General features: G+C 37.9%; 1 protein-coding gene and 1 long non-coding RNA gene across 2 annotated transcripts in view; one reads left to right on the forward strand and one right to left on the reverse strand.

The window, feature by feature from the left end:
• The window catches only part of PRTG (protogenin), a 91755-nt gene that overhangs the window by 29992 nt on the left and 34663 nt on the right, over positions 1–27100 (forward strand). The window contains 9 exon segments of the mRNA XM_069798207.1: positions 6234–6378; positions 7347–7480; positions 7797–7934; positions 9092–9250; positions 9867–10026; positions 10672–10919; positions 15405–15569; positions 16596–16901; positions 18105–18293. Of these exon segments, the coding sequence (XP_069654308.1) occupies positions 6234–6378; positions 7347–7480; positions 7797–7934; positions 9092–9250; positions 9867–10026; positions 10672–10919; positions 15405–15569; positions 16596–16901; positions 18105–18293 (1644 nt within the window).
• Positions 13854–27100, reverse strand: part of LOC138688028 (uncharacterized) — a 60060-nt gene continuing 46813 nt past the window's right edge. The window contains exons 2-3 of the long non-coding RNA XR_011327072.1: positions 22139–22212; positions 13854–14056 (exon numbers count right to left, since the gene is read on the reverse strand). This is a non-coding gene — a long non-coding RNA (uncharacterized lncRNA). The remainder of the gene's footprint in view (positions 14057–22138; positions 22213–27100) is intronic.

Here is a 27100-nt window from a genome sequence, read left to right on the forward strand (position 1 = left end):
CCTGTTGATCATCTTGCCACTTTTTTCTCAGAAATAAGTTTATTGACTTACTTGGCTTGAAAAGAATGGAGATGTGTAAGGATATTGGTGAAGCTACTCAAATGCATCAGCTGTTGAATAGTAAGTGTACAAACCGTTGTCCAGCAATAGTGGTTCCAGGTGAGGTTGAGCTGAGGCACACTTCAGCTGTCTATCATCCTTTAGGGGATCGTTTGCTGACTGACACTCATGTTCTGCCAAGAGGTGCTTCTGGCACTGGCTCTTTCTTAGATATCCTTTTGTTTATGCACTAGCTTCATTATCTTATATCCACAGATTTTAGGGCCTGTTGATGTAAAACGTACTACACTGATAAAGCTCTGAAGAGCAAAGAAGAATGAAAGGGAAGGGGGAGGAGAGGAGGTGGCGGGCTGGAATACTGAAAAGCCTCTTCATGCAAATCTACTCTGAACTGTGTGTTTGCCTGGGGGGAAAAAAAACCAAAACAAAACACTAATAGATTCTGGATGTTTCTGAAGGACAAAATTATTTTATTTGTGAAAGGATCTTTACTGTAGCATTTGGTGTGAGGAAAGTGGCAGGAGCAGTGTCACTGCCCTCGGGTGGACAGGCAACAGCCCAGGCACCCCTTTTGCTAGCAGTTGTATTGCCTCCCTTGCTTGCCTGCTCCTTGCTAATACATTTCCCTTTAGCAACCTTACCTAACTTCCCCTGCTAGAGCTAAAGCCTCTTCCTGCTTTTTCTGTTCTGTTGTTCCTGATTAATGAGAGTCATCGCTCCCTATTCTCTCTAATATCTCCTTTGTATATTTGTAAGAATGTCACTTTTCTCTTCAGTGGCCTTTCCCAGAGCTAATCAGGTCCCAGGTCTTTTAATCTTTCCTTACAGGTCAGGTTCTGTTTTCTCCTGAAATCTCTCATTTTTATGACTCACATGTTAAAAATAATAATTCTAGGTCAAACAACACTTGATTAAAATTTTAGGGGTGAATGTAAGAAATCACTGTGCTTGTGAATGCTCTTTCACAGTAATCCCTTTTCACTTACAGTTATGAAAAACTTTACCCATATTGCTCCATTTGTGTGACATTCACCTCTGAACTGTATGTACTAAGTAGAACTTGAGCTCCAAAATATGTTATTTAATTTTTACTAGCATCTCCTGGGAAACTTGGCAAAGATCCACCCATTAGATCACTTGATGACAGCTCCAGCTCTGTGTACTCCAACTGCTTCATGAGAAATGGGGACAATAGCTATATGTCTGTAGTCTTACTGTGTGTCTGAATCTGTCAGTGGTCATGTAAAGGTTATTCCCAATCCAGATCCAGACCAGAGTGTGCCATCTGAGTAGCAAATCATTTGGAAATATGTGTCCATATAGCTGAAAAGCATGGCAGAATTCCTTTCATAGCCTGTTTTAAGCCTTGCTCCTGCAAAGACTGAGAAATTGCACTAAACTCCAGGAAAATATGTGCAAGTTGGCTTCGGTACTAGAATGTAATACACGTGTACATTTGTTGCATTTTTAAACACTGTTTCAGAGAGAGCGAGCATCATGAAAACTACATCAAGAAGAGAAAATTCAATATTAAATTTGTCATGTGCTGTCCTGAAATCCATTTCTTCGGAAAAAGCCGTAGCTTTTTTTTAACATACAAGTTCATTTTCTCTAAGTGAAACCTCTTCACCTGAGAATCAAAAAAAAAGGAAAAGATTCTTGGTTTCATTTGAAGGGTTAGGGCTATTGTGTAATTCTCAATAGCATTAACACATAAGTTCTACAAATGGCATTATGCACTTTTGTTCTTTCCACCTGAGCAGTTCATCTATCTGAGTGGCCATTATCTCTTGAGAAACACTTAAGCAGTCGGTATCATGTGCTGAAGAATTTCTCAGTATTTGCTGCATTCTGGCTAGATGAAATCCAATTCTGTGCTACTGTTTCAGTTCAGGGAATAATTTCAGTTCAGGGGTTTTATCTTCTATTCTTTCAGTTTATTACACAGTTGCAGTCCAGCCTTGGGCTAGTGTCAGCTCTGATGAAACCAGCAAGCTTTAACACTAATAAACATATAGGTTGTTGGAATTTCTTTTGCCTTTTAAGAAAGCTCATTCAGAAAATCACTTAATGACACAAAATGTGTGAGTAGAAAGTGCAGCATGTAAGGGAACAAGTCACCTGGACTTGTGTTTGAATGAGCTTCAGGACTTCATTTCAGGAGTGAATGAAGTGGGTGTGTGTTGTGTTTTGTTTTTTGTTTTTTGGGTTTTTTTTTAATTAAATTGAGCAAAGGACTGCTGCTGTATTTAAACAAAAAAAGGTTTGAGAGATGAGCTTCTTAAGTTTTACTTTATCGTAGCTTAATAGTTAAATCTATGTAAACCTGTTTAGGTGCACAAAATTTTTTTGCAGGCATGCAGGATAGTATTCAATCCATGTATGGTGCAGGAGATATCAGCAGTGTTTCTCTAATATTTAATCAGTGTGTGACAGCAAGTAATCATTTGGTTTTTGAGCCTGTGGATATTTGCCTGAATGGTAAATGAGGGAACTCATACCAGAACTGAACTCTGATTTCTCTCTGCATAGATAACTTTATTGGACAGAACTGTGTCTTTTATGCAATCAAAGATATTCATACTCAAAAGTAACTATACAAACACACGTTCCCATCACAAAAATTGCATGAATTTCTAAAAGTGAATACAGTTTCTAGCTATTGTTTTCTTCTTCTGTAAGCAGTGTTTGGTATCTTGCAAGTTAAAAAGGATGGGATCATCAGCTTCTTAGAGTAACATTAATTGTTTTCTTTTGGCTATAAATCTGGGAACAAAATGATTAAATAGACTGGAGAAGAGGGGGAAAACTCAAATAAAAAAGCACTTACGTTTATTGCATTTTGCAGGGTTGTGTTCGGGAACAAGGTATGTCTCTTGAGACTTTGTTTCTTATCCATTTTATAGAGCTCTGGCCTCTTAACAGCACTGCTTTAATGACTTGTTCTTGGGGTTCTGAGTTGGTATCAGTGCTTGCCATGAAAACAAGCCTGTTACAAAGAGGTCAGGTTTCACAAGACAGCAATAGACTTGTAAAAACAGATTTTACTGGAACAAATAAAGTCAGAATTAAGAAGAAACCAGAGATTTGCGTAAGGAAACAAGATACAGCAGGAGCAAGTATTGAGCTAAACTGATAAACAATATAAATTTCGATGAGAGATAAGTGGGCACTTTTTGTTTCTAAAAACACATTTAGTGACATTAATGAGTTTTTCTGAAGATTTTGTGCAGTTCTCTGTAGTTGGTGGAAATACGTTATTTAAATATCAGCTTCAATTAACAACTTTCATTGGATTTTCTAAATAGTATAGCTGAATCTGTTCTTGCTTCATATCACAATGACATTTTGTGTTCTGTGAAATACTAATTTTCCTCAGTTTCTTTTGTAGTTCTTGAGAGTCTCACTTCTGTCTTTAATCTTCAGCTGTAACGTACCAGATGCATGGAAAGAAATCATTCTTTTTATATACATAAATGAAAACCAAATATTGTGTTTCTGGTGTCTCGCTCTGTCCCTTTAAATAATCGTACCAATATAAGAAATTTCTGGGTATGATTTTATAGTTCCGATGGAGATGAAACTTTTAAAGTTGTGTAAAAGCTTTGGTTCGATAAGACTCTATAATTATCTTTCTGCCTTGTTAAAATAGTCTGTCCTTATGCCACTGGCAGTGTGGTGCAGCTATGCTACATGATGGCTCTGAAACTCATGTTATGTTGGTTTGTGGTGTTCTTATTATCTATGCCTTTATTACATTCCTAGAGATTTTATTTTGAAAGCTAAGCAGACTTGCCTAGTTTGCTACATCATACTGCAAAGCACAATGTTTTCTGTTAGAAAATCTGTTAAGAACAGCACTAGGGAGATACTCTGACTCCAGGTGAACACGTGTTGTCTGTGTAGAGAGGAATTAGAATGGAGAAGGAGGGAAGGGAGGAAGTAAGACAAGCGTGGATGCTCCCCCCCCCCCCTTTCTGTGGTAGAAAACTACAGGAGAGTTGGACTACATCAAATTCAGCAGGAAGCAAATCCAGAAAGTTACGGGAACAACCTGGTGTATGTGCAGGTTATTTGACTTGCACTGAGTCTTTCTGTTCGTGAAGCTGAGCTTCTGTAGGTAGGGAAAGAACTATTAAGTCTCTTTTTTTCTTCTGATGATTCCTTAGCAATCAAAAGAAAATCTGTTTAAGGAGAGAACTGTTTTCATGTCTCCCCCCAACAGGCTTTAAATGTAAGACTTATGTTGTAACATCTTTATGCAAGTTGTGGGCTTTGTTTGTTTGTTTGTTTGTTTGTTCTTGAACCTGGTACTACTCAAAAGGGAAAGAAAGAACAAGAAGTGGAACATAGGGAACTGGGTTAAATTCTGCTGGTGAGAGAGACTGGTTCTGCCTGTGGCGAAGATGAGCAGGGACCAGACTGCAGACTGTGCTTGGGGCTGTAGGGACCTGTTGCCAAAAGCACAGACCGGTTGTAAAAATGGATACCAGGAGCATCTCTGCTTGCGTCCTGGGAGTCTGAATCACATTTGACGTCCCAGACCTAGTTTCCAACTGCCACAGTGTTTGCATCATGTGGCTGCAACTACTTTCAGGTGATATTGCTGTACAAGGCGGTTTGGTTGTCTTGTTAATCACAATCTTTGGTAGGTCTGTTCGAAAAGCTGCAATGCTTTCACTCTGCTGGTATGATTAGGAACGCTCATTCCTGCAGTGCTGATGCAACTACAGGAATGTAGTGCAAAAAAATTATTTATTCTGACCTGGGAAGTGAAATAGGTATGCTAGGAATAGGAATCTTTAAGTTATGTAGTTAGGCCTATGTTAGGAGTTAATTTGTGCATGGAGGGGAAAGCAACCGGGTGATGTCACATTTCCTTCACACTCCAATATTAATCTATTGATGTTATGCAGTAGTATTAAAATGACGGAGGTGAGGAGCATTCATTAGAGCTGTGCATCAGTACTGTATGTGTCCTCTATGCAGAAGGAAATTATTGAGAACATGTTAGAGTAAATAGGAGGAAAAACCATTTCAGTTGATGAACAAGTAAAATAGAGGAATTCTTTCAACATGAAACTTGAATGTTAAGAGATGGGTAACTTACCAATACTGGTTTATTTATTGAAAACATGTTTCTGTATAGTTTATACAAGAGTAGAAATTTATTTGAAATCTGATTAAAAAAAAAAACCAACAAATTATTGCCATTGAGTTTATGCAGAGATTGTTCCCTCTGTAGTTACAAGGGGTGAAAATGTGTGTGGAATTATTTGTGTTGTGAGTTATCTAAAAGGAGTTGCCTCTGAAGAGTTGTTCTTTCTGTTAATTATGTTGTAAGTAGCAGTAAATAAGTAATTAATTAGATGGTTTTGTATTCCTTTCCCTTTGGCTTTTATTTTCTGAGCAAAGAAATCCAACTACTGATCAATTTCTTAGGTGTCTGTTAGCTGGAAGGTATTTATTGATCTACCATTTCAGTTCGCTCAATTTTGTGAACTCCTTAAGTTGTAAATGCTCAAAATTATATTGATGCTCTGTGCATCAGGCATCTGCTTGGTGACTGCTTGGACTGTTGGGATGAAAGTGTTCTTACATGATTAAACTTATTTTGAGATCTTTTTTGGTTTTAATTTCTTTTTCTTATCAAACGTGAGCTTGTACAACTCTGCAAATGCTTTTACTAAAATGAGTATTATTAAAGGACTAAAATATGACTGTCAGGAACCAAAAGTTGTTTTGGAAATTTTTTATTGCAGTCAATTTCTTTTTTTTTTTTTTTTTTTTTTTAAGTGTAGTGGAGCCAGTCCCAAACTAGCTGAATTGACATCAGCTTTGATACTTTAATAATTGATATGCTTTCCAGCTGCATGCCAGTCAATTTGTATGCTTAATTCTATTTGAAAGTGTCATTTTCATTTTCAGTGAAACATTTTTTTATTGAATTTGGTTAAAGCAAAGTTATTTTAAGTAAACCTTCAAACAAGGAAACGATGCTATCGAGCAAAGTTGGCAAGGTAATTAGACCTATCTTTCTTTGCATGTAGAAAAGAGGACTATTTGAAGTATTTCTGGGTATTTTTGCAAGTTGATCTATGATCTGGAGTTTGGCTTAGCTAAGAATTTTTCCTTGCTTTAGTCCTTTAAATTCGATGTTCTCTTATTTGTAGCCATTTCTGCATTTGAAGTCCAGCCACTTTCAGCTGAGGTACAGGAAGGTGGAGTAGCTCGATTTGCCTGTAAAATAACAGCAAACCCTCCTGCTACTGTGACATGGGAAGTGAATCGAACAACTTTACCTTTAGTCATGGACAGGTATGTAGAATTGCATGTTTTAGAATGTAATTTATTTTCTGTGATAATTTTGAGCCTGCTACAAGAAGAAAATCTGATTATTTGCAATGCCATTACATAAAAAAAGGTTCCGTGTGTAGTATGTCAACTATTAAAATAGCTAGTAGTTATGTTGTGTTATGTTGTGAATTAATTTTAAATAGTTGTTATGGGTGCAGACCAGAATGACCCACTATTGTCTACACAGTATTCATTGACTTATGAATTGTTGTTGGTGAATTTTGTATGCAAGTCATCCTCAGGAATGGGAATTGCTGTGGGATACAGAATAGGTGGACTTTGGCTGTGGGGGTGGTTTGAACTAGCAGGATTGCTTTCACAGAAGAATTGATGCTGAACCTGTTTTTCTTTAGAAGGCCAATAAAGAATTGTATGTACAGAAAATTGAGTTAAAACACTTAATGCTAGGGAAATTCTGCACAGGGGTACTTCTCTTCAATTGATTAACTCGAAGCATACAGCCTGCTCCCTGCTAGATTCTTTCCCTGTCCAGATTGTATTTGTTGAACCTACTCCCATCCTTCTTGACATGTAATTTTTGTTGAACATGTTTAAGATACCTAGCATGCAAAGGAAGGTAAAAAGAGAAACATAAATATTGAAATCATAGGTAGGTTTCTGGGAATCGTATACCAGTTATGTCAGTATATCAGAAATTGCTGCCAAAAATTAGCCAACCTGAATAGTATGCTGAGGGTGAGAAGGATCTGCTTGTTGAAAGTAAATTCCTCTGCTCTCATCGTGGTGCTGGGGGGAATCTTGCCTGTAGTTCAGAAATGTGGGGAGGTGAGTCATGTATAGAGAATGTTTTTGAGTCTCCAGCCTGCTGTTCCCAGGTCAGTGTAGCAATGGCTGTAAATGTAGTACTTAATTCCATGATGGTGTTCACTGGCTGAATGTTTATCTACATTTCTTTGTTTCTCTCACAGGATAACCGCTCTACCTACAGGAGTTCTTCAAATCTATGGTGTTGAACAGAAGGATGCTGGGAATTATCGATGTATTGCCACAACAATAGCCAATAGACGTAAAAGCACTGAGGCAGTGCTGAGTGTTATTCCAGGTACTCACCATGTGAGATTTTTTTCAATGGCATATTCTTTTTTACATTACAGCAAAAACACTTACATGCGTTGAAGAGCTGTAACTGTCCTCTGAACCACTTGCCCAAATAATAATTTTGCTTGCTTGTACCTTGTGGCTAAAATACCGTTCAGTGTAAGTATCCACAATTACTGAAATAAGGCTTTGGTGTAAATTTAATTTTGAGCATCCTTAAAAAAAAGTCATGTTTTGTTTCATATTTAATTGAGTTTTTGTTTAACTGTTCTCACTTTCTTTGATTTTTTTTTTTTTAACTTTTTTTTTTCTCTCCAAAGCCTCAGACTTGAAGCCTTTACACAAGCCATCTATAATAGCTGGTCCTCAAAACATTACGGCATCTCTTCATCAAACTGTCATACTGGAGTGTGTAGCCACAGGGAATCCAAAGCCAATCATCTCATGGAGCCGGTTAGGTAGGTCTTAAAATTACAGCGTATGACCTTCAGCCTGTGGAGAGGAAGTGAAACTGGAAAGAAAGGATTTCAGCAATTAGGTTACTGTTTCAAGGCTTCATGTAGTGGGTAGCTATTAGTAGGTTAGGGCAGGATCAGTGAAATGCTTTCAGTTTTATATTTCCATACTGCTGTTAAGAAGCCCTGAGGTTTTCTGAGGCTTTTGACTCCCTGCTTCTGCTGTCAATCCTGCACTGCTCCCAGTGCAGTGTGGGCAAAGTGCTGGGTAGGGTAGTGACCTCCGGGGTTCTGTGACTCGGAGGAGCATCAGTGGTGAGTTAGGGCAGGTTGGAGTGGTTGCATGCTATGAAACAATCCTGTAAACGTTTCTCCCCCTCTTCTTCTTTGAAGCACTATGTGAACGTGATTTGGACCTTGTGTTAATGGGCCATTGGGACCATGGATAGGTACAGTCAAACCCTGAGTAGTCTACCTGGAAGGGGAGAAGAGAGGGAATGCAATAACAGTAATAGCATTCAGTGCATTGCGTTTTTCCATGAAAATGACCTCTGTTTTTATTCTGACATGTACCTAAATGTGAAATTCAGGACTGTACCTGTAGAAGCAAATCATGAAAAGTTTTCCTATATTTTTATTTCTAAAAGTGGGAGAAGTAAACATATCTTTCCTGGTTGATTCAGTGGCTCTCATAGGTAACTTTTTTCTTACTTGTTTGTCTAACAGTCACAAAGCTGTGAAAAGAGAAGAAAATATATAGTAATCAAATATACTCATTTTATCCATAGCATAATTCAGAAGGTGATAGATGATCCCTGCTTGTAGAGATGATGTGGATGATGCACTGAATCATAGTGCAAGGCAATTGGGGAGGCTAACCGGGACAATGGCATTAGTTTTTTAGCTGTGATGGTGAATTTCAGATATAAACCACTAACCAAGTGGTGAGACCCAGCCATCTGAATGGTCAGATGGCTAGAGTGAAGAGCAAAGGAAATGCAAAATGGAAACCCCTGAAAGCTCATCAGTGATTTCCCTTTGCATCTTTTGACTTTTAAACTCTAATCTATGCCATAACTGCCTAGGCAACCCTATTTAGATAAGTTATTTAGATACATTGAACAGCCTTGTAACCACACTTCTCCCACTCTCTCAAATAGACCATAAGTCCATTGACGTCTTCAATACCCGTGTCCTTGGAAATGGCAACCTCATGATCTCTGACGTAAAGGTGCAGCATGCAGGCGTGTATGTCTGTCGAGCCACTATTCCAGGCACACGAAACTTCACCGTAGCAATGGCAACTCTCACTGTGCTGGGTGAGCCTGCTTTGACTTCACAGTGTGTTTTAACGTCTTGTGTCTGTTCTTTGCTGTGCTATGTACTGGGCTGAATTTTTATCTCAAACAGCGCACCAAGGGCTGTAGGGAGACTGCAGAGATGAAACAGATCACAGAACTGCGGCTGCTGCCTTCTGTGTGTTGACTTAGATGAGAAGTGTCATATACTCAATGTTTGAGTTATAAACTAGCAGTTCATTTGCACTTGCAGATACCCAGGTGCAATATTTGCTCTGGGAAGACAGGCTTTCAACACAAAAAAGAATCCTGTAACAAAGTAGAAATATAATATATATGTATGCTTCGTGAGCAGTATGTCATAGGCTGGAGTTTGATTTGTTTGTATGCATAAATCCATGAACAAAAATGTGTAGAAATGTTGCTATCTCTGCAGATAGTATGTATCTTTAAACAGATGTGCTTTGTTGACATGGAGCGTGCTTTCTGCATGGGTGTATATGTATTTGAGTGGCCTGAGGAGAGAGGTTTGTGTGTGGAAAATTCATTATTATTCTGACTGTCCTTGCATTTGTCGGGGCTTGATTTTTTTTTTTTTTTTTTTTTTTCCCCCCCTCCCCCTGTTACTTATCTGTAGCTCCACCTTCATTTGTGGAATGGCCGGAAAGTTTAACAAGGCCTAGAGCTGGTACTGCTCGTTTTGCTTGTCAGGCAGAAGGAAATCCTGCTCCCAAAATTTCATGGTTAAAAAATGGAAGGAGAATACACTCCAATGGTAGAATAAAAATGTACAACAGGTAAGATTACAATTGATGTATGAGAGCTGTGCTAGTGATATGCTACCAAAGGATGAAATTCCAGTAACTAAACATAGCTAAGCAAGATGTAACTCAAGTAAACATGAAATTGGACATTAAATGTAGTTATGGACATTTCCTTGGCAGAAAGAATGCAGATTAGTCAATACCTAAAATTCTCAGCAAAGCTTTTGTGATCACTGCCTTACCTGGGGGGGGAAACTGAAGAGTTTCATCACAGAGTTGCTCTAGATCTACGGTAGTGTAACAGAGACCAGAATCTTGCTAGTTGTTTGAGGCTCCATTTCACTACTTCTGAAGAGTGAGCAGCTCATATTAAAGAGCTGGTTAAGAAATGACAGCCCTAAGGTTCTGCTTTTTGTGGGCAGGGAATAGATTTACAGGTTTGTTTTCACTGTGCCTGGCTTTGCAGGCATAAACATAAACATGGCAGGTTTTGAGGAACGCTTCAAGTTGCTAAATTTCACAGCTGCACATCCATTTCTAATAGAAGAGTTTGTGGCATGTAAGTCAATTATACTAAACTCATGAAGCAGAGACAAACATAACGTTGTTGCATTATGTAGAGCTAAGTTTATCCAAGATGTGAGCTTTTTTCCCCCTTTTTTTTCCTTTTGGATTCAGTAAATTGGTGATTAACCAGATCATTCCTGAAGACGATGCCATTTATCAGTGCATGGCTGAGAATAGCCAGGGATCTATTCTCTCCAGGGCCAGGCTTACTGTAGTTATGTCAGAAGACAGACCCAGTGCACCTTACAATGTCCATGCTGAAACGATGTCAAGTTCAGCGATCCTGCTAGCATGGGAGAGGCCACTGTATAATTCAGACAAAGTGATTGCATACTCCGTGCATTACATGAAAGCAGAAGGTAAGCAATTTGGTTTAAATACTATTTAACTACTAGTATGTGGTAAGAACTTGAATGTCCTTGCAAAAACTGTCAGATTTGAATGGTTCATAACCAGGGCTGTATCACAGCATACCAGCATATAAACGCATAATGTAATCAACAGCTATGCTTGGGGGAAAATGCTTTTGCCACATCATCTTATTTGTGGGACTGAGTGTTCTTCCAACTCACCCTTGTCTGATCGCTCCAGTGAGCAGATTTTGAAGTTAGGAATGGACTTTAAAACCCGGGGTCTCCATACTGCTCTCTGGGTTTCCCTCTGTCCTCAGCAGGAGCTCCTGCCTACCCTCTTCCATGTGTGTGCTTTGCAGGTAAGGACAGAGCATACAACAGAATCCTGGAGGCTTACAGAGTTGAACTTTTCACCAGAGATAGCTCTTTTGTCTAGATCCCCAAATTCTTGTGACTTTACTGGCTTTCATATATTTTTGGAGTAGAATAATTGATACTTTATTGGCTTAACTATCTTAGAATGAATATTGGCTGAATGGTGAAATCCACTCTCCTTTCACCCCTTGGTCTCCTATAATGAGAAAAGTATACTAAAACTCTAAAATATACTGCAATAGCCATGAATGGTTTCACCCAGTGTCTGAAATGATATATAAATTTCTATGTAAAAGGGAATGGATAATTGGAATAAAAATGAGTAACTAGACATTTTAAAATCCCTTAGTATTATGTAATTGCTTTAAGTTAAGGTAATCTTTAAGGTGGTAGAAAAGAGGCATTTTTCATAAGCAGGAGAAGTGATTGCGAAAATTTGTTAGGTGCATGGCTTAAACTAAGCTATGATGCAGCTCTGTTTTCTAGGAGTGATTTTTTTTTTTTTTTTTTTTTTTCCCATTTCTATTCAGTAAGTGGTTTATTCAAGGACAGGACTGCAGATGCTCAGCTCTGTGTGGAATACCAGTCTGCCATCTGCTAAGCAGAGGATAGGAAGGACAACTTAATTATGCTAATACTGATGCAGGAATAGCTGCCTTTGCTTTTGCAAGTGGGATAGTTCAGGACACGAGAGAATTTTGTCTGAAGGAGGGAAGGAAAGAGTTTTAAAAGGAAGTGAGAACAAGAGGTGTGGGAAATTACCTCCTACACTTTCAGTCACTGAGATATTGTGCTCACAACCACCTCTTAAAGCTAATATGAATAAAGTCACACTAGATAAGTTATCTGGGCAATTGTTATGTCTGGTGCTAGTGTGTAGAGCAGAGACTGGGTAGCTTCAAAGAAAACTGGTGTAATGGTTTAGTCCCAGCCAGCTACTAAGCACCACACAGCAGCTCACTCACCTCCCTCAGTGGGATGGGGGAGAGAATCAGAAGGGAAAAAGTGAGGAAACTTGTGGGTTGAGATAAAGACAGTTTAACAGATAAAGCAAAAGCCATGCACACAAGTGAAGCAAAGGAATTCATTCACCAATTTCCATCATCAGGCAGGTGTTCAACCATCTCCAGGAAAGCAGGGGTCTATCACGCATAATGGTTACTTGGGAAGACAAATGCCATCACTGTGAACATGCCCCCTTCCTCCTCCTTCCCTCAGCTTTATATACTGAGCATGACATCATATGGTCTGGAATATCCCTTTGGTCCGTTGGGGTCAGCTGTCCCAGCTGTGTCCCCTCCCAACTTCTTGTGCACCCCCAGCCTCCTCGCTGGTGGGGTGGGGTGAGAAGCAGAAAAGGTCTTGACTCTGTGAAAGCACTGCTCAGCAGTAAGGAAAACATCCCTGAATTATCAACACTGTTTCCAGCACAAATCCAAAACATAGCCCCATAGTAGTTGCTATGAAAAAAATTAACTCTATCCCAGCCAAAACCAGCACAACTAGAAAACTGTCCTTAAGGAAGTGTGTATTTGTGCAGGAAATACTCTTGCATGCTAGTGAAAGGAGGTATCTTCTGAAATGTGTTTTCTACAAAATTGTTTTGCAGTCCCTGCTTTATTTACTTGCTTATCCAAAGGTTATATCTTGTGAAATGAGGTTGTAGCTTGTCTTGGTTTAAAAAACAAAACAAACTCCAAACAAGAGCAACCAACCAAACAAAAACTCTGATTTATTTGAACTTGCTTTCTCAAATACCTGTTTTTCATCTTTCTAGACTATCTTGTGATATTTACTTTAATATAATGCTGGTTTGTGTCCTTTTGCATTAGTAAAGAAATCCAGAGAGGGAGAGTGGGGAGGGCTGTGTTAAGAGGAGTAGTTAAAGCAGTGGGAATCAAAATGTAGGTGATCTGCATGCATTTTTTCTTTGGTAATGTGATTGGGTAGTACCAGAAGATCTGCATTAGGACATAAAAACACTTTTGTCTCGTTTTGTAGAAAAAATGTTGAGCTTCAAACACTAGTGGACTGCACTTCTGTAAAAATAATTGCTTTCTAAGTGATAGTCTGTAAACCTTTCTGAGGATGTTGTCCACATATCAGAGGCATTATTAAAAACATAGAAAATGCCTTTGTAAGAAAGTATCACATCAGCCATCTCTCTAATGTAAATTTAGAAGCAACTATATTTAAAGAAATGCAAATTAAATATTAAGGAAAATCTTTTGATGACATTCACACCATACCAGGCCATAGAGGTGGTAACATAGACTGTTGACATTGTCAATACCTTATTTACTCTGTAAGAATTCTGGATAATTATGTATTAATGTAAATGGTTTGTATGAATGTATTGCTTTCATTATTCCTTTCAGCCTGTCTTTCCTCAGTCTACGCTCACACCCCGTTTCAGACCCTAATGAACATTAAAAATGATCTCCGATGTATCTTAACTAGAGTATATCTTACTTGCTTAAAGCTTCTTATGTGTAAATTTTTACTTCATACATTTATGTTCATATATTGCTCTTTTGTTTTAGCTAGGAACCACATTTGTCAGTGTAAGTAAAGAATGTTTTATTGCAGAAGAAAACCAGTGCTTGTTAAGTCTAAGGATAATACACTAATCATGCCGTTTTGTAGAGTTTTTTCTGTAGACTTCACAATGTGGTAGGTGTTTTAATGCAAAGATACCATCACTCGTGTAATTTCACAACTCGAGTATTCTGATGTTTCACTGTACAAACACGTTCAGGTCCTCTTCCCTATTTGGAGGAAAAAAAAAGTTAGTGTTTTAATCAAGTTAGTTGAAGAAACTAACAGGTGGTTTTTTTGTGTTTTTGTTTTTTGTTTCTTTAGGCAGAATATTTTACATTCAAATTGGGGTCATAGTAGCAAGAGGAATAAGGGTCTGATGAGCGTGCATGTTGGAGTGTGTTAATTCCTTGTTAGTGATTTAGAAAAGGCACAAAGGGAACACTGATTGTGGTGGAAGGCAAGCCTTGTTCTCTATTATGGCTGTTTCATTAGGGCCTCTGCATGAGGCCTAGCAATCCATTCATTGAGAGAACAAGTCCTTTTAATTTGAGCTCAAGGATCTTGTTTAGCAGGTCAGAAATCGTGCCTTGCAATTCCTAATTAACAAGCCATTAACTAGTCTGTTGTGAGATGCTCGTAATCTTGTCTAATTAAAATGCTATCAAGTTAATTCATAAATGTGGGAAAACTTAATGGTGGAATTTGCCTTTCGTTTTGTTTATAAATTCAGTTTTGAAGAGGAGAAGCTGGCTCTTGGAGAGTTTTGATTAAGTTGACATGCACTTGGTGTGAATTGTTCATTAACACAGCAGCTTTCACCACACCTATTCCACTTTATAGCCTTCCTCTATAGGAATAAAGCCCAACAAAGACAAGGACTGCTGCATGCGTTTCTATGCATATTTTAATGTGAATTGCTGAGAATTTTTTTTGTTTTTTTCCCCTTTAACAACTCACTAAAGAGCCAAACATTTTTGAAGCTCATTCTGGTCTGTTCTTATTGGCCTGTCTCCAAATTAAAGAAAAAAAGGTGTTGATCAAATGTAATAGAATTCACAGGGCTAAAATGAGATCCTTCTGCTGAATAAATTCTTTCTGTTTGTTTCTTTTTGCGGTGGGGTGTGGGGGTGTGGGGGGGTTGTTCAGTTTTTGATGGATTGGAGCCCTTGCATTCCTCGCAGTCTGCTATAGAAAGGCTCTGTAAATAGGTTTTGAAAAAAACCTCCCTGACTCTAAACAAATAGATTTAGAAGTTTGGTATGAATGATAGGGCTATTAGAGCTTGTCTGTTGTGTTACTGTACATTGAGCACAGTTTGTTGTGACTAATTCTAAATAGGGTTTAGAATTGCATTCAGCATCCCTTATTCAGGAAAATCCTGAAACACCATAATCTACACCACAGCAAGACACAGTTACTCCTGTGCATAAAAGAGCTTTTACTTAGTAGGGTTGAAAAAATAGAGGTAGGCTGGGGAAGAACATGAAATAACTTTGTAAGGTCTTAAAGCCAAGATACTGTGACTTTTAGGGATTGTCAGGAATTTTTATTTGTCTAACCCTTGTTTTATGCCAGGTTTAAATAATGAAGAGTACCAAGTGGTCATTGGAAATGATACAACCCATTACATTATTGATGACTTGGAACCAGCCAGTAACTACACCTTCTATATCGTAGCTTATATGCCTCTGGGAGCCAGTCAGATGTCAGATCATGTGACTCAGCACACCCTTGAAGATGGTAAGACAAATACCACTGATTTAGGTGAACATTTTTATTTGCACTGAATAGAAATGTGCAATCCAGTGCTAACAGCTCTTGAGGATCCCAGATTTCCATTGACATCAATGAGATTTCTGGATGCACACAATGTAAGACTGAGCCAGCTAATGAAAGGAACATAATAAAATAACATTCTGACAGGGCAACATTGTATATATATTACAGGGCATCTTTTTCTATGTTGAAAGACGTTTCATTAAATGATGTAAATAACTATTCTAGGTTTTTAAGAACTCCCTCAGTGTTGAGAATTTGATGATAGCCTATGATTTAGTCTCTTGAGCATCTGAAACGTGACTCAAACTCCACACCCACTGCATCTTTTGCAAATTTTGGAGACCATTTGGAATAACATTTTTTGTTTGGTTTCTTTTTGTTTATGTGCTTGTTATTAGAATCAGAATTTCATAAAAAACCCTGCTGACTTATTTCTGTGCAGAGATTTAATGAATCTGAACATCATTGCAACAACAAACTGTTTAGTATAGTTCATTAGAATTGATTAATAAATTCTGACAGGGTTAAGCTGTGGCAGTGTGGAACATTGCCAGTTCCAGTTGTCTGCCTCTCTCTTCGCCAGGAGTTACTACCCTCATTACATGGTTGGCAGAAGAAAACATGCACTGTGTCTTCAGTGTTACAGGTTGTTGGCTAGACTCTCAGTTTAAGCTGTTGCATCTAACCTTGACAGTCAGTTTGTCAGAACAGTAAGGTGCTGATTGCCTTTGATTACTGCTGACAGCAGTAAGAGAAGAAATGTTGAGGTCCTTACAGAAAGGAGCTTGCTAAGGCTATACTGCGTGCAGAAGGTAAGAAGTACAAGCAGTGTCAAGTTAGCCTTAAAATAAACAAGAATCTACAAAACTTTGTGGATTATTTACTGTTAACGTTACTGGCACATCATCATAGGCTAAGGTGTCAGATAAGAATTTTCCATCTCTCTTTTCCCTGAGCTCAAAAGTTTTGGTTTTTTTTCCATTTTAGTTCCCTTGAGAGCTCCTGAAATTAGTTTGACAAGCAGGAGTCCTACAGATATTCTCATCTCTTGGCTGCCAATTCCTGCAAAATACAGGAGAGGTCAGGTGGTCCTGTACCGTCTGTCTTTCCGCCTCAGCACAGAGACCAAAGTCCAAGTCCTGGAGCTTCCAGGGACTTCAGATGAGTATCTCCTCGAAGGCCTGAGGTCTGACAGTGTGTACTTGGTTCGTATCACTGCTGCAACAAGGATTGGCTGGGGAGAGGCATCTTTGTGGACTTCCCACCGGACTCCCAAAGCTACAAGTGTGAAAGGTAATTCTTAACATTACCAGCAGCCTAGAGATGGGGTCAACTGCAGGCTTCATCTGAAGGCTACAGTTTTTTCTGACAGGTAGCGCAAGGTTGTGAAATAGGTTTTCTCATTACATATTCTTGTTCTGGTGGTCTAGAAAATAGTGTTCTAACCATGATTCTGTGCATAATGTTAAAAAAATTCTGATTCCTTTAATAAACTAAATGCAGCTAATATATAGTTTCAGGATCAAAAGTTGAAGAGGAACTAATCTGTCTTATGAAAGGCCTTATACATGACAGAAGAAGGAAAAGCTGATAAATTATTTTGGTGTCAATCTTTGATTGTTTCCACATGTTGATGTTCACATATTTGACACGGTGGCAGGAAACTTGAATTCATGTTTGTGAGCTGCTCAAATGATTTAGCTTGTAGACTCGTTTCCAGTGATAACACAGTTTTCTTCTGTTCTATATAATTGGAATTAAAAAAAAAAAATCCAACAACCCCAAACCCCATTGTTGTTCAGTGTAAAATACCTCTGTAGAAATTGGAACATTACACATGAGCAGTGTGTACAGGTACTTAAAGAATCTGAGTTGAAGCATGCATGTTTGTATTACAAACAAAATGCACATGTTTTGAATATGAAAATTGACTTGATATTTGAAGTCTAATTTAAGTTGTTATAATTATGCTTTGGATTACATTATTATTTAGTAATGTCATGGAGAAGAGCATTCAGCTTTGCATGAATAGCTTGAAAATGATGTAGATTTGAATTTGTAATTTAATTTTTAGCTGTAGTCCACATCCATCCCCTTTGGATTTCATTGAGTTTTGAGTACTACAACGAATTATTAGCTCTCAAAGTGTGATGTTATTGTTAATCGCATCTGCTCTGGCTCACTTTAAAACAGGAGGTAATTTTATAAATATCTTTGGAGTATTTTCATTTTTCTTTGAAAATAACTACCTTATAAATTTTATTCTATATTAAGATCCAGAATTAAAAAATGTTTCTATTCTGATTTATCCTAAATTAAGTTGTTAGATTAGCTTATAGGGAGTCAGATGACATAATAAAGAAATAATTATGTGAGTACACAGATGAGCTAGAATCAGTCTTGAGTGAACTTTGGACTGATGGGCACCCAGATTTTTGCGTGAAAACTAGTTGTTTCTAGAACATAAGAATATTATATATATTTCTCTAAAACCAGCACCAAAGTCTCCTGAATTGCGTTTGGAGCCGATGAACTGTACAACCATTACAGTACAGTGGCAGCAGGACTCTGAGGACACTGCAACTATTCAAGGGTACAAGCTGTATTATAAGGAAGAAGGCCAACAGGAGAATGGACCAATTCTGTTGGATGCCAGTGATCTTGAGTATACTGTCAGTGGTTTAGGTGAGTATATAAAATATTTCTTAACCGTTCTGGAAGACAGCAAAGTCAAAGGACATCTTAGAGAGCTTAAATCATTAGACCTGTAAGGCAACAATGTTAGGTTTGGCCATCTATTTTCCCAGCAGTAAGTTTTGCAGGCTTGAGTTATACTGCTGATGGAATAATCCTCTCCCAAAATATATGTTGCACAGCACTTAGATAACCAGATCTTGTAAATCTTGTGTAAGTTGGAAGAAGGACACCCAGCTACTTATCACAAGATAGAGAACTTACAGTTAGTAAATACTGCTAGTAAATGAAATGTCTTTTTAATATTCATTTTAATATGCAGGCTTTTCAGCTTTTGTGTACTTATGCCTGATCTAGTAACAGTGAAAGTTTAATACAAAATACCAAAGATTTTTCTCTGGTATTTTTACCCTATTTATCTGTTATTTGTAGCCTTTGTCACAGCTGTATTGCACAACAAGCACTGCTTGCTCACTGTAATAGAAAGTAGCCCTTGTGCATGTTATTAGCCTGTTAATATTTTTAAGGAGTACTGGTAAATATTTGCAGGACTGAGCACAAAGATTAGGGCACAGAGCTTGCTGAGTCCCATTGGAGTCTTTCCATTGATTACCTGACTCTGTTTCCTCCTGCAGCTCTTGCAATGTGTATTAGTTCAGATGCATTGGTATCATCCCTAGGTAGAAGGTGCTTCTGTTTACATATGTAACTGAGAATTTCTTTCATAAAAAGATGTGATCTATAATGTAATCAGCAAAAGTAATATAGGACTTGACACTTAGTGTTTGAAGTGTGTTTATTTAGGGGTAGTGTGGAGAATTAATCATGACTAAATTATCAACATTGACCTGCAGTCTGAACTAGGTCAAATGGCCTCTTGACCATGCTCAGATATTCTCATCTGCTGCATACAGTTGAAATACTATTTTAGGGTAGATTTGAGGAGAGCATTCTGGTCTGTTAAGTGGACAACTGACCATCTGTGACCATTTCTAGCCAGAGCATCTGGCAGCAGCTGACTGTTTAACAGAGCTGTGAGACAAAAGAGCAGTGAGTTGAAAGGATGTGGTGTCTGTGTGTCCTAGGACATAAATGCCCCCTTTTTTTTTTTTTTGTCTTCTCATTATGCAGTTACAAAGCAGTAATTTCAGACACATGCAAAATTATTAACTGTGTGATCCACATCATATGGATTTTTTCAGTACAGTAATCCTCCTCAGATTAAAATATTATTTTACAAAATTATGTTAGAATGTATATTATCTGTGTTTTCCTTTCTAGTAACCATGTGGATAGAGGAAAAAACAAAACCTAAGTGAGTTTGGGAAATTACAACTTCCACATGGTCACATTGTTAACTGAATTACAAGAAGTGTGGGCATGGAAGAGTTCATGTGCTTGAGTTAACTATTCAGTCATGGTGCACGTGATGTGTTGAGTGTTTATTCTTTATCATAATTCTAAGTATCTAAATATCGTGACAAAAACATGACACATCCTATATAATCTGATTGCCGTAATTTATATTTTTCGCATATGTGTAATTTATGCTGCATAGGTTATATCCACTGAAGAGAATTTTTTCAAATAACTTCAGTAGAAGTCATCTTTTTTTATTTTTAATGGGATGTATTGAGTTATTTGAAGTGTATAATAAACATGGGAAGTTTTCCTGTGTAAGTTTCTTTGCTGGTTTCTTATTTTTGTTTGCTTTGTAGCATTTCCAGAAAAAGGCATTAATTGCTACAGCTACAAAAGACTCACTTGGCACAGTAAATTTGATTAGGTCATGATTTTCCACTGCTAAGATGATTACATATGTTGAAGCTTGGAAAGTTCACACAGACTTCTCATAGTGACAGTGCCTGTCTGACTACTGTATTTGCCCACTGAGAAGCTGCCTGTTTGAAATACTTGTGCATGCTAAATTATTTCTTAGAAAACAGTACACAACCAACCTTTTTCTGCCTGTGGCAGCTGCACATGTGGAGAATATAGCAGGTAAAATTATGTGCAATATATAAACCCACAAAGACTGTAGCAACGTCCACGGCTTAAGAAGGGACTGATTTGCTTTCCTTTTTATTTCTTGTGAATAATCTAAATCATTTGGACAAGGTTATTTTATTTATGCATTTCACATTTAAAATGTTACTTATTAGTAAGTGATCCTACCTGATTGAATTTAGAGATGAAACGAGGCAAGCCACTGCTCTAGGTTTTGTGACTATGGTAAACTGAATCTTCGTGAACTGAACAGAGGCTTTGAAGACTGATGTTCTGTCATCCATTTGCCTCTCCTGAGGACACTAAACTACTGATTTATTGACAGCCTCTTTAAAATAAATGTCTTCATTATGAGCTACAGGAATTAGTAGAATACTGTGAGTGTGAAACCTGAAGGGGAAAGGTGTGTTTTAAGATTTTTGGTTTCATATATGTTGGATAACATGGTCAAGAGAAAATGTTATTCCGAACTTGGAAGAATACGCTGATAGTACTAGGTGCTTCCCAGTGGCAAAGATGGAGTAGTTTCTCATGCATTATCTGTTGCCACTGAAGTTATGTGGCTTCCAAACACTCCCTTTTCATGTCTTAGTTTGTCATGACGTAAGGCTGCTCTACTATTCCCTGTTCTCTTGCATAGTTAATAAACTGCAGACAGACTTCTAGTGACATTTGGAGCATGTCAATTCGTCTTTCCATGGAACTTCCTGCAGATGTTGGGACAACCGCCAATTGTGCAAAATCTCTCTATTTAAAGAAGATGGTTCACTTACTCTGTGACAATTGAAGTGCATCACAAAATCAGAATTCATAATATTCTCTAATCAAAGAGAACATTACCGTTGATATTATAAGCACTGTTGATTGCATGGATGGTCGATAGCATTGATATAACTACTGTAAATGATTTACAAATATCTACAGGACTCTTGATGGAGGGACAAATGTGATAGGTAAAGCAGAATCAGTAATGCTAGTGTAAAATAGGTTACAGTGATTGAACATGAAATATAGCAATATGAATATTATGCTGTATGTTTTAATCTCTTGTTGGTTCCTACCTTGTTTTTTGAGAACTAACCTCTCTTACTCCAGTGGAGGTCTACTCAGTTACTTCTGTGTATTTTTAAACTGGATTATTTAGCATGATAGTCACCATGTAAATAGAATTAAATGATCTGATCAGTGTCAGGGCTGCCATTCTCAAAATAAATATCCACAGTTTCATATAGACATTTGTTTGTGTTAAAGGTCTTGGCATTTATTTTTCAATAGCAGGCCATTTCCTAGTCCAGTGTAAAATTCTATTATTACTTGAATTTGCCACAGGAGCAGACCCTTGGGGGCATACCATGCATTTTTGTCTCTATTTTTAATTCATCCTTTGCTTCTTCCTGCTCTAGAAAGTTTTCTCTAACAGAAAGTCTTTCATTGTGAGACTTGATGAGTCTGCTGGTACAGGTTCTGTTTCTGTAATGTTTCAGAATATGTGTGTTCAGAAGTTGAAGTGAGTTTTGTTGGTGGAAGAGTTTGTTTGGGAACCTTCTCGCTGTGCAACAAGGGAGGGATTGGCAAAGCTTGAAAGTTAAAACAAAGGGAGTGTCCAAAGAAGCTCATCTCCCCCTTTAAATGTCTTCAAATTGTTTTTTTCAAAGAGTATTTTAAGTACATGCATATGCATCTCTGCCTCAATGTTGCTGGTACTCACTTCTGTGCTAGGTGGACTGTTGGCCTGTCACAACTCACTGTGTGTGCAGCTATATGACCAGTAGGAAGGTAGAGCCTATACAAGAATGTCAGTGACTCAGAAGAACCCATTTTAAGCTTACCTGGTTTATTGGAGCCAGAAACTCTTCATAACTACATTGTAATGCTGATAGGAATCTCATCCTGGAACCTACATCTAGGGAGAATAAAATAAAATTCTAGTTCTTGGTTAACAAACTCAAGAAAGCATGATCAATTCTGATGCTTCAACACAAGAACAATATTCTTCAAGCTGCCTGGAAGTCTCCCTCTGTGAACTTTTTTTTTATTTTTCAGTTCTTATCATGCTAGTAATTAATTAAATGAATGCCACTGGTGATGGAGGAATGCAACATGTTCTTGTGCCATTAATGCCTTCTACCCTTGGAGGGAGGGAGGAAAGCAAGAATTCACTCTGCTGATTCATTCTTCTGTAGTTGCTGTCTGGGAGCTGTACCGCATTGACTGATGGTAGTTACAGTATTTCAGAAAGTTGCACTTTGGTGACAAGGCTGAGGTAGGATCTCACTAAAGGAACACTAAACCCTGAGGCAAGCAGGTTGTGGCAGAGATGCGCGCACCTTAGGTGCTCTGTTGTTTCTGTTGCATACAAGATGATATCGCACTAAATAACCGTTTTCAGGCAGACACCTTAGGGGATGGAAAAACTGGTCTGTTAGCTTTGGTGAAAATGCCTTGAGCATGGGAGCCCACATACCTCGACCTTTCGTTCCCTGGCAAAGGCCCCTCCCCAGGACAGCCTGCAGAGTGCAGTGTCTTGCGCTGGGAGCTGCAGCCCCCAAGGAGCACTGCTGGCTCCCCAGGGCTTGGGGTGCTTGCAGGCTGCAGGGGACTGGGCAGAAACTGCCAAGTCATTTGATGGCCATGAAAGGGAGTGTATCGGCTTAAAAAAAAAAAAAAAAGTAAAATAAAAAAATTGATTAGTGATTCCTCTGAGGCTTGAAGAGACTGCAAGCTCTCTCTCTGGGAAAGCTTCTTATATGCTGACTGGGGTCATCTAAGCTGTTTAACATGAGGGGCGTCATGACTCCTTCCTGTTTCTCTTGGTACTCCAGTTTTACATTACCCAGTGGCATTTTGCCCTGCCCCCGTCTTTTGCAAAAATAATTAGATTCTGTCAGACTCATTTGTGCGATTTACTCCAGAAAGTTTGCTCTTAGTCAGAAAAACTTTCCTGCCCAAAAGGTTTTTTATGTCCTACCTCTTTCCAGTTGCAGAGAGGAGAAATAAGGGAAAGTACATTTCCCTGCCCACCTCAGGTTGAACAAAGTTTCCAAGTGAAGAATCTGTCAAAGTCTAAATGATGCAAAGACACATTTTGTGACCCTGCAAGGCACCCTCCTCTGAAAAGGGGGCTTGTGCTGAAGAATTAGCCAACTACTTACTACACTTAGCATTCCCCTGGAGACTTGGCCTTCAGTTGTTTAATTTCCCCTGGATCTATTTCTATCACGTTAGAACCATAATTATAGCTAAGCTTTAGTCCAGGGCAGCGAAGATGACAAGGTGATTCTACAGTCTATAGAAATTGAATAAAGGTGTGTAAGAAGAGTCAATGCAAAGAATTTCTCCAACTGTCTAATGCGTGTCACCCGCGTGTCTCTTGTAATAATTCTGTAAAAGTGCTTATTAAGTTTTGTAAAGCAGTCGATATGATGGTCAGATATGACACAGTGGTTTTGTTTGCACCATATTGCAAGTGGATGTGCTAGAAAAATGTGAATTTTAAAAACTTAATGACATCTTTGACAGCTTTGATGACATCTTTCTCATTAAGAACTGCACATGCTGTAATATTGAGAAGGAATACTGTAAGACCATTACATGTGTTAATGTAGCTATTTCTGATAGCTAGGGCTATAATTTCAGTTTTATCCCAGGTTTTGTTGGTGTCAAAATGTAGTCTCACATACTTGTATCTGAAAATTCTGGGATATCCAAAATTGTGTATGTGGGAATTGATACTGTTTTTTGGTTATAAATTACTATGGAAATTTAGTTTGGGACTCCCATACAAATTCAAGGAGCCAGGCGTTTCTAAGGTTTCATGAAATGATGTGAAAGAAACACAGGTCATCTCCTACAACACTCAAATTTTTTTTTTTATTTCATAGTTAACTGTTTTCAAATGGCATTCAGTAAAATATAATGTAGTATTACAGATATACTTTATTTCTGCTTGAGGTATTTTATATCAGATCAGACATTCACAGTTAATGAAATGTTGACTTAGACAAACTACAGCTCTGTTTAAAAAAAAAAAGGTCAGAAATCGCTTTAGTTCTTAATAAAGATCAACTAAAAGCTCAGTTTTCTTGCTTGGGAAACCAGATGATAGCACTGTATGCTGTATATACTGTAGCCATTATATTTACATTGTTACATAGTGAAAAGTGTCTAATAGCTCAGTAGGTGACCAGGACAAATATTATCATTTATTTCCACTGTTTACAGCTGGGTCAGTCTAGTGTTTACTCATGCTGATTACATCCTTAAACTAAACCTCTTATCTGTCAATTCTCCTGATTGTGTGTAACAGGCTTGCTACTACTTATCAGCTAAAACATAAGGAATTTGCTGAGAGAGGGGAGGAGGAATTGGTCACATTGCACAGGAATAAAATCAAAAGCCCTAGAAGTAGACTGGGCATGTTTAAAAGCAACCTCTTCCTCAGCTAACTGTGACCTCTTTCTCTTTTGCAAACGTGGCAGTTCATGTATATTTGTACTTAACAAACGCGAGCTCTTGCCTAGTCCTGGTATGATAGTGTGCTTCTACTACACGTCAATAAACAAGACACACACATTCCTTACTTCATAATCATGAAAAGCAGACCTGTCACCACTCTAAATGAGCCTGTCTTCCAAATGCAGACATGGCATATCTGCATATGATATTTTTCCTTGTGTTTTTCTTTCAGGATTTAAAAAGGGAGGGGGAGAAACCCTCATAGATTAAAAGAGAGAAGGGAGGGGGCTTTATTACCCTGTAACTTTTTTTATCTGCAAAATATCAAAGCAGATGCTGCTCTGTTGAGATGAAAAATTGATTCTCTCAGGTTGTAAATTGAATTCTTACTGAGCAAAACTGAAGCTTGTGTTTAACTATGTGGCCCTTTGTTGGAGCTTATTGGCATGGCATCCATTACAACAACTGTGTCTTCGCCTTGGCTTTATTTATGCACTCTTACACAGGACTGAGTGGGAATCCTAGATAAATATCAGCTTGTTCTGAGCAGATTTGCTGAGGAGAGGCCAGTTAACTATCAGCTGCTAATGCTGCATACTTATTATGCAGTTCAAGTGCCACATCTTTAAAAATGTAGTACCTTCCTTCCTGTGTAGTTCTGCCATTATTTCTCTTGCACTGTGCAATATTGCAGATTTGTATCATAATTATATACTTTCACTTTTATTTTTGTTCTTTAAAAAAAAAAGATTAGTTTGTCATATATTCTTTCTGACAGCATTTAAGTTTGCCTCTATTGAAGAAATTGGATTTATCTTTTTTTTTTTAAATCATGTCACATTTACTTCTGCCTATGTTTTTGGTTTTTGAAAGTAAATGTTATTTTCATACAGTTCATTTGTAATGGAAAGCTTTTATTAATGTTTAATGTATTTGTCAGTTTTAAATTATACCATCAAGCCTTTCAATAGGTTACTGATTTAGCCAGTAATCAACTTCAGTAGGCACTGGAATAGTGAAATCTGTAACATCTGCATTAGCAGTGTAACTGGTTTTGGTGGTGATTAAAATGTTACATATGACAGACACTAAGAGGAATCTCTAGGCTTTCTTTGAATTAACTGCAGAGTTATGAAATGGCCCTACAACTCATGGACAATTACTAATTTGTCTACATACTAAGCACTTAGTCTTGGGTCAGAAAGATGCATTCTTGCTCTCTTTGACAGTTAAGATCTTTCAGAAACAGGTAGATTGTGTGTTGGAAGGATTGCCTAATATATTTTTATGTAACCTTCTTGAACATGCTCTCTGAACTGTTCCAGTTTGAACCCATTTATCTGGGAGAATAGTCCTGACATCCTAATTTAAACATGCCTTGACTTTTGCAGTAATTCATTTTAACTTCCCAAGCTAGTGGCTCTTTAAAGGGGAAGGACATGGTGAGGGAAGAGATACCCAAGTGCAGAATAAAGATTGAATGTACTGTACTTGAAAAAACAAAATGGAGTGCTAAGACCAGTTAAGCCTGACTCTCTAAAGAGTTAGTGGGAGCTGTCAGGATGAGGAAACTTTCATTATTTCCTGGGACAATGCCTTGTAGCAATTTTAAAGGTAAAAATGTGAAGATGCAGACTTTACTAAGGCAACAGGAGAGATTATGTTCCATGGGCCCACTCCAGTAGCATGGAGGGTTGTTGCCCATTTTTGAGAGACTTTCTGTCTCTTTATCAGCTGTCCCCATAACTGAGTCGGATGCTGTTGTTTCTCTCAGGACATCAGACTAATTGTGTCACAACTCAAAGAACTGGAATCAAGGGTACTGCAAAGCCTTGGAAATAGGAGGGGGAAATCTTTTGCACTCTTGCAAGATAACTTGCCAGCCTATAGTAAAGCAAAATGTGTTGTCTTCGAAGTATTTAAAGGTAAAATTTTCAATGGTGGGAAAGCAATTAGAATCTTGCAGGAAATGCTCTTGCTGCTCTGCGTTCTCAGGGTAGAAATTCCACCATTTCAATCTAAACCTGTGTGGGAATTCAGTTGGGAAATTGTGTCATGTTGATGGAGTAACAGTTAGGATGTATGCAAATAGTGTTTCATTGTTCGTTTGCTGGAGCTGAAGGTTAAAATTTGCTTCATGAAAAGGATATATTGATCACTCCTTACATCAAGAAAGTTGTAAATTATTTTAAATAAAAACCCTCAAAGTTGCTTTTTGAAATGTTTCTAAGTATTACAATGAATATGTAATGGTATACATTTTAATAGCTGTAATGTAAAAGTGACCAATAAAGACTAATTTCTTGGAAGTGGAAATTTAGTACCCCTGTTTAAAG

This window comes from Haliaeetus albicilla, chromosome 12 (assembly GCF_947461875.1).
Source record: "Haliaeetus albicilla chromosome 12, bHalAlb1.1, whole genome shotgun sequence".
NCBI lineage: Eukaryota > Metazoa > Chordata > Aves > Accipitriformes > Accipitridae > Haliaeetus > Haliaeetus albicilla.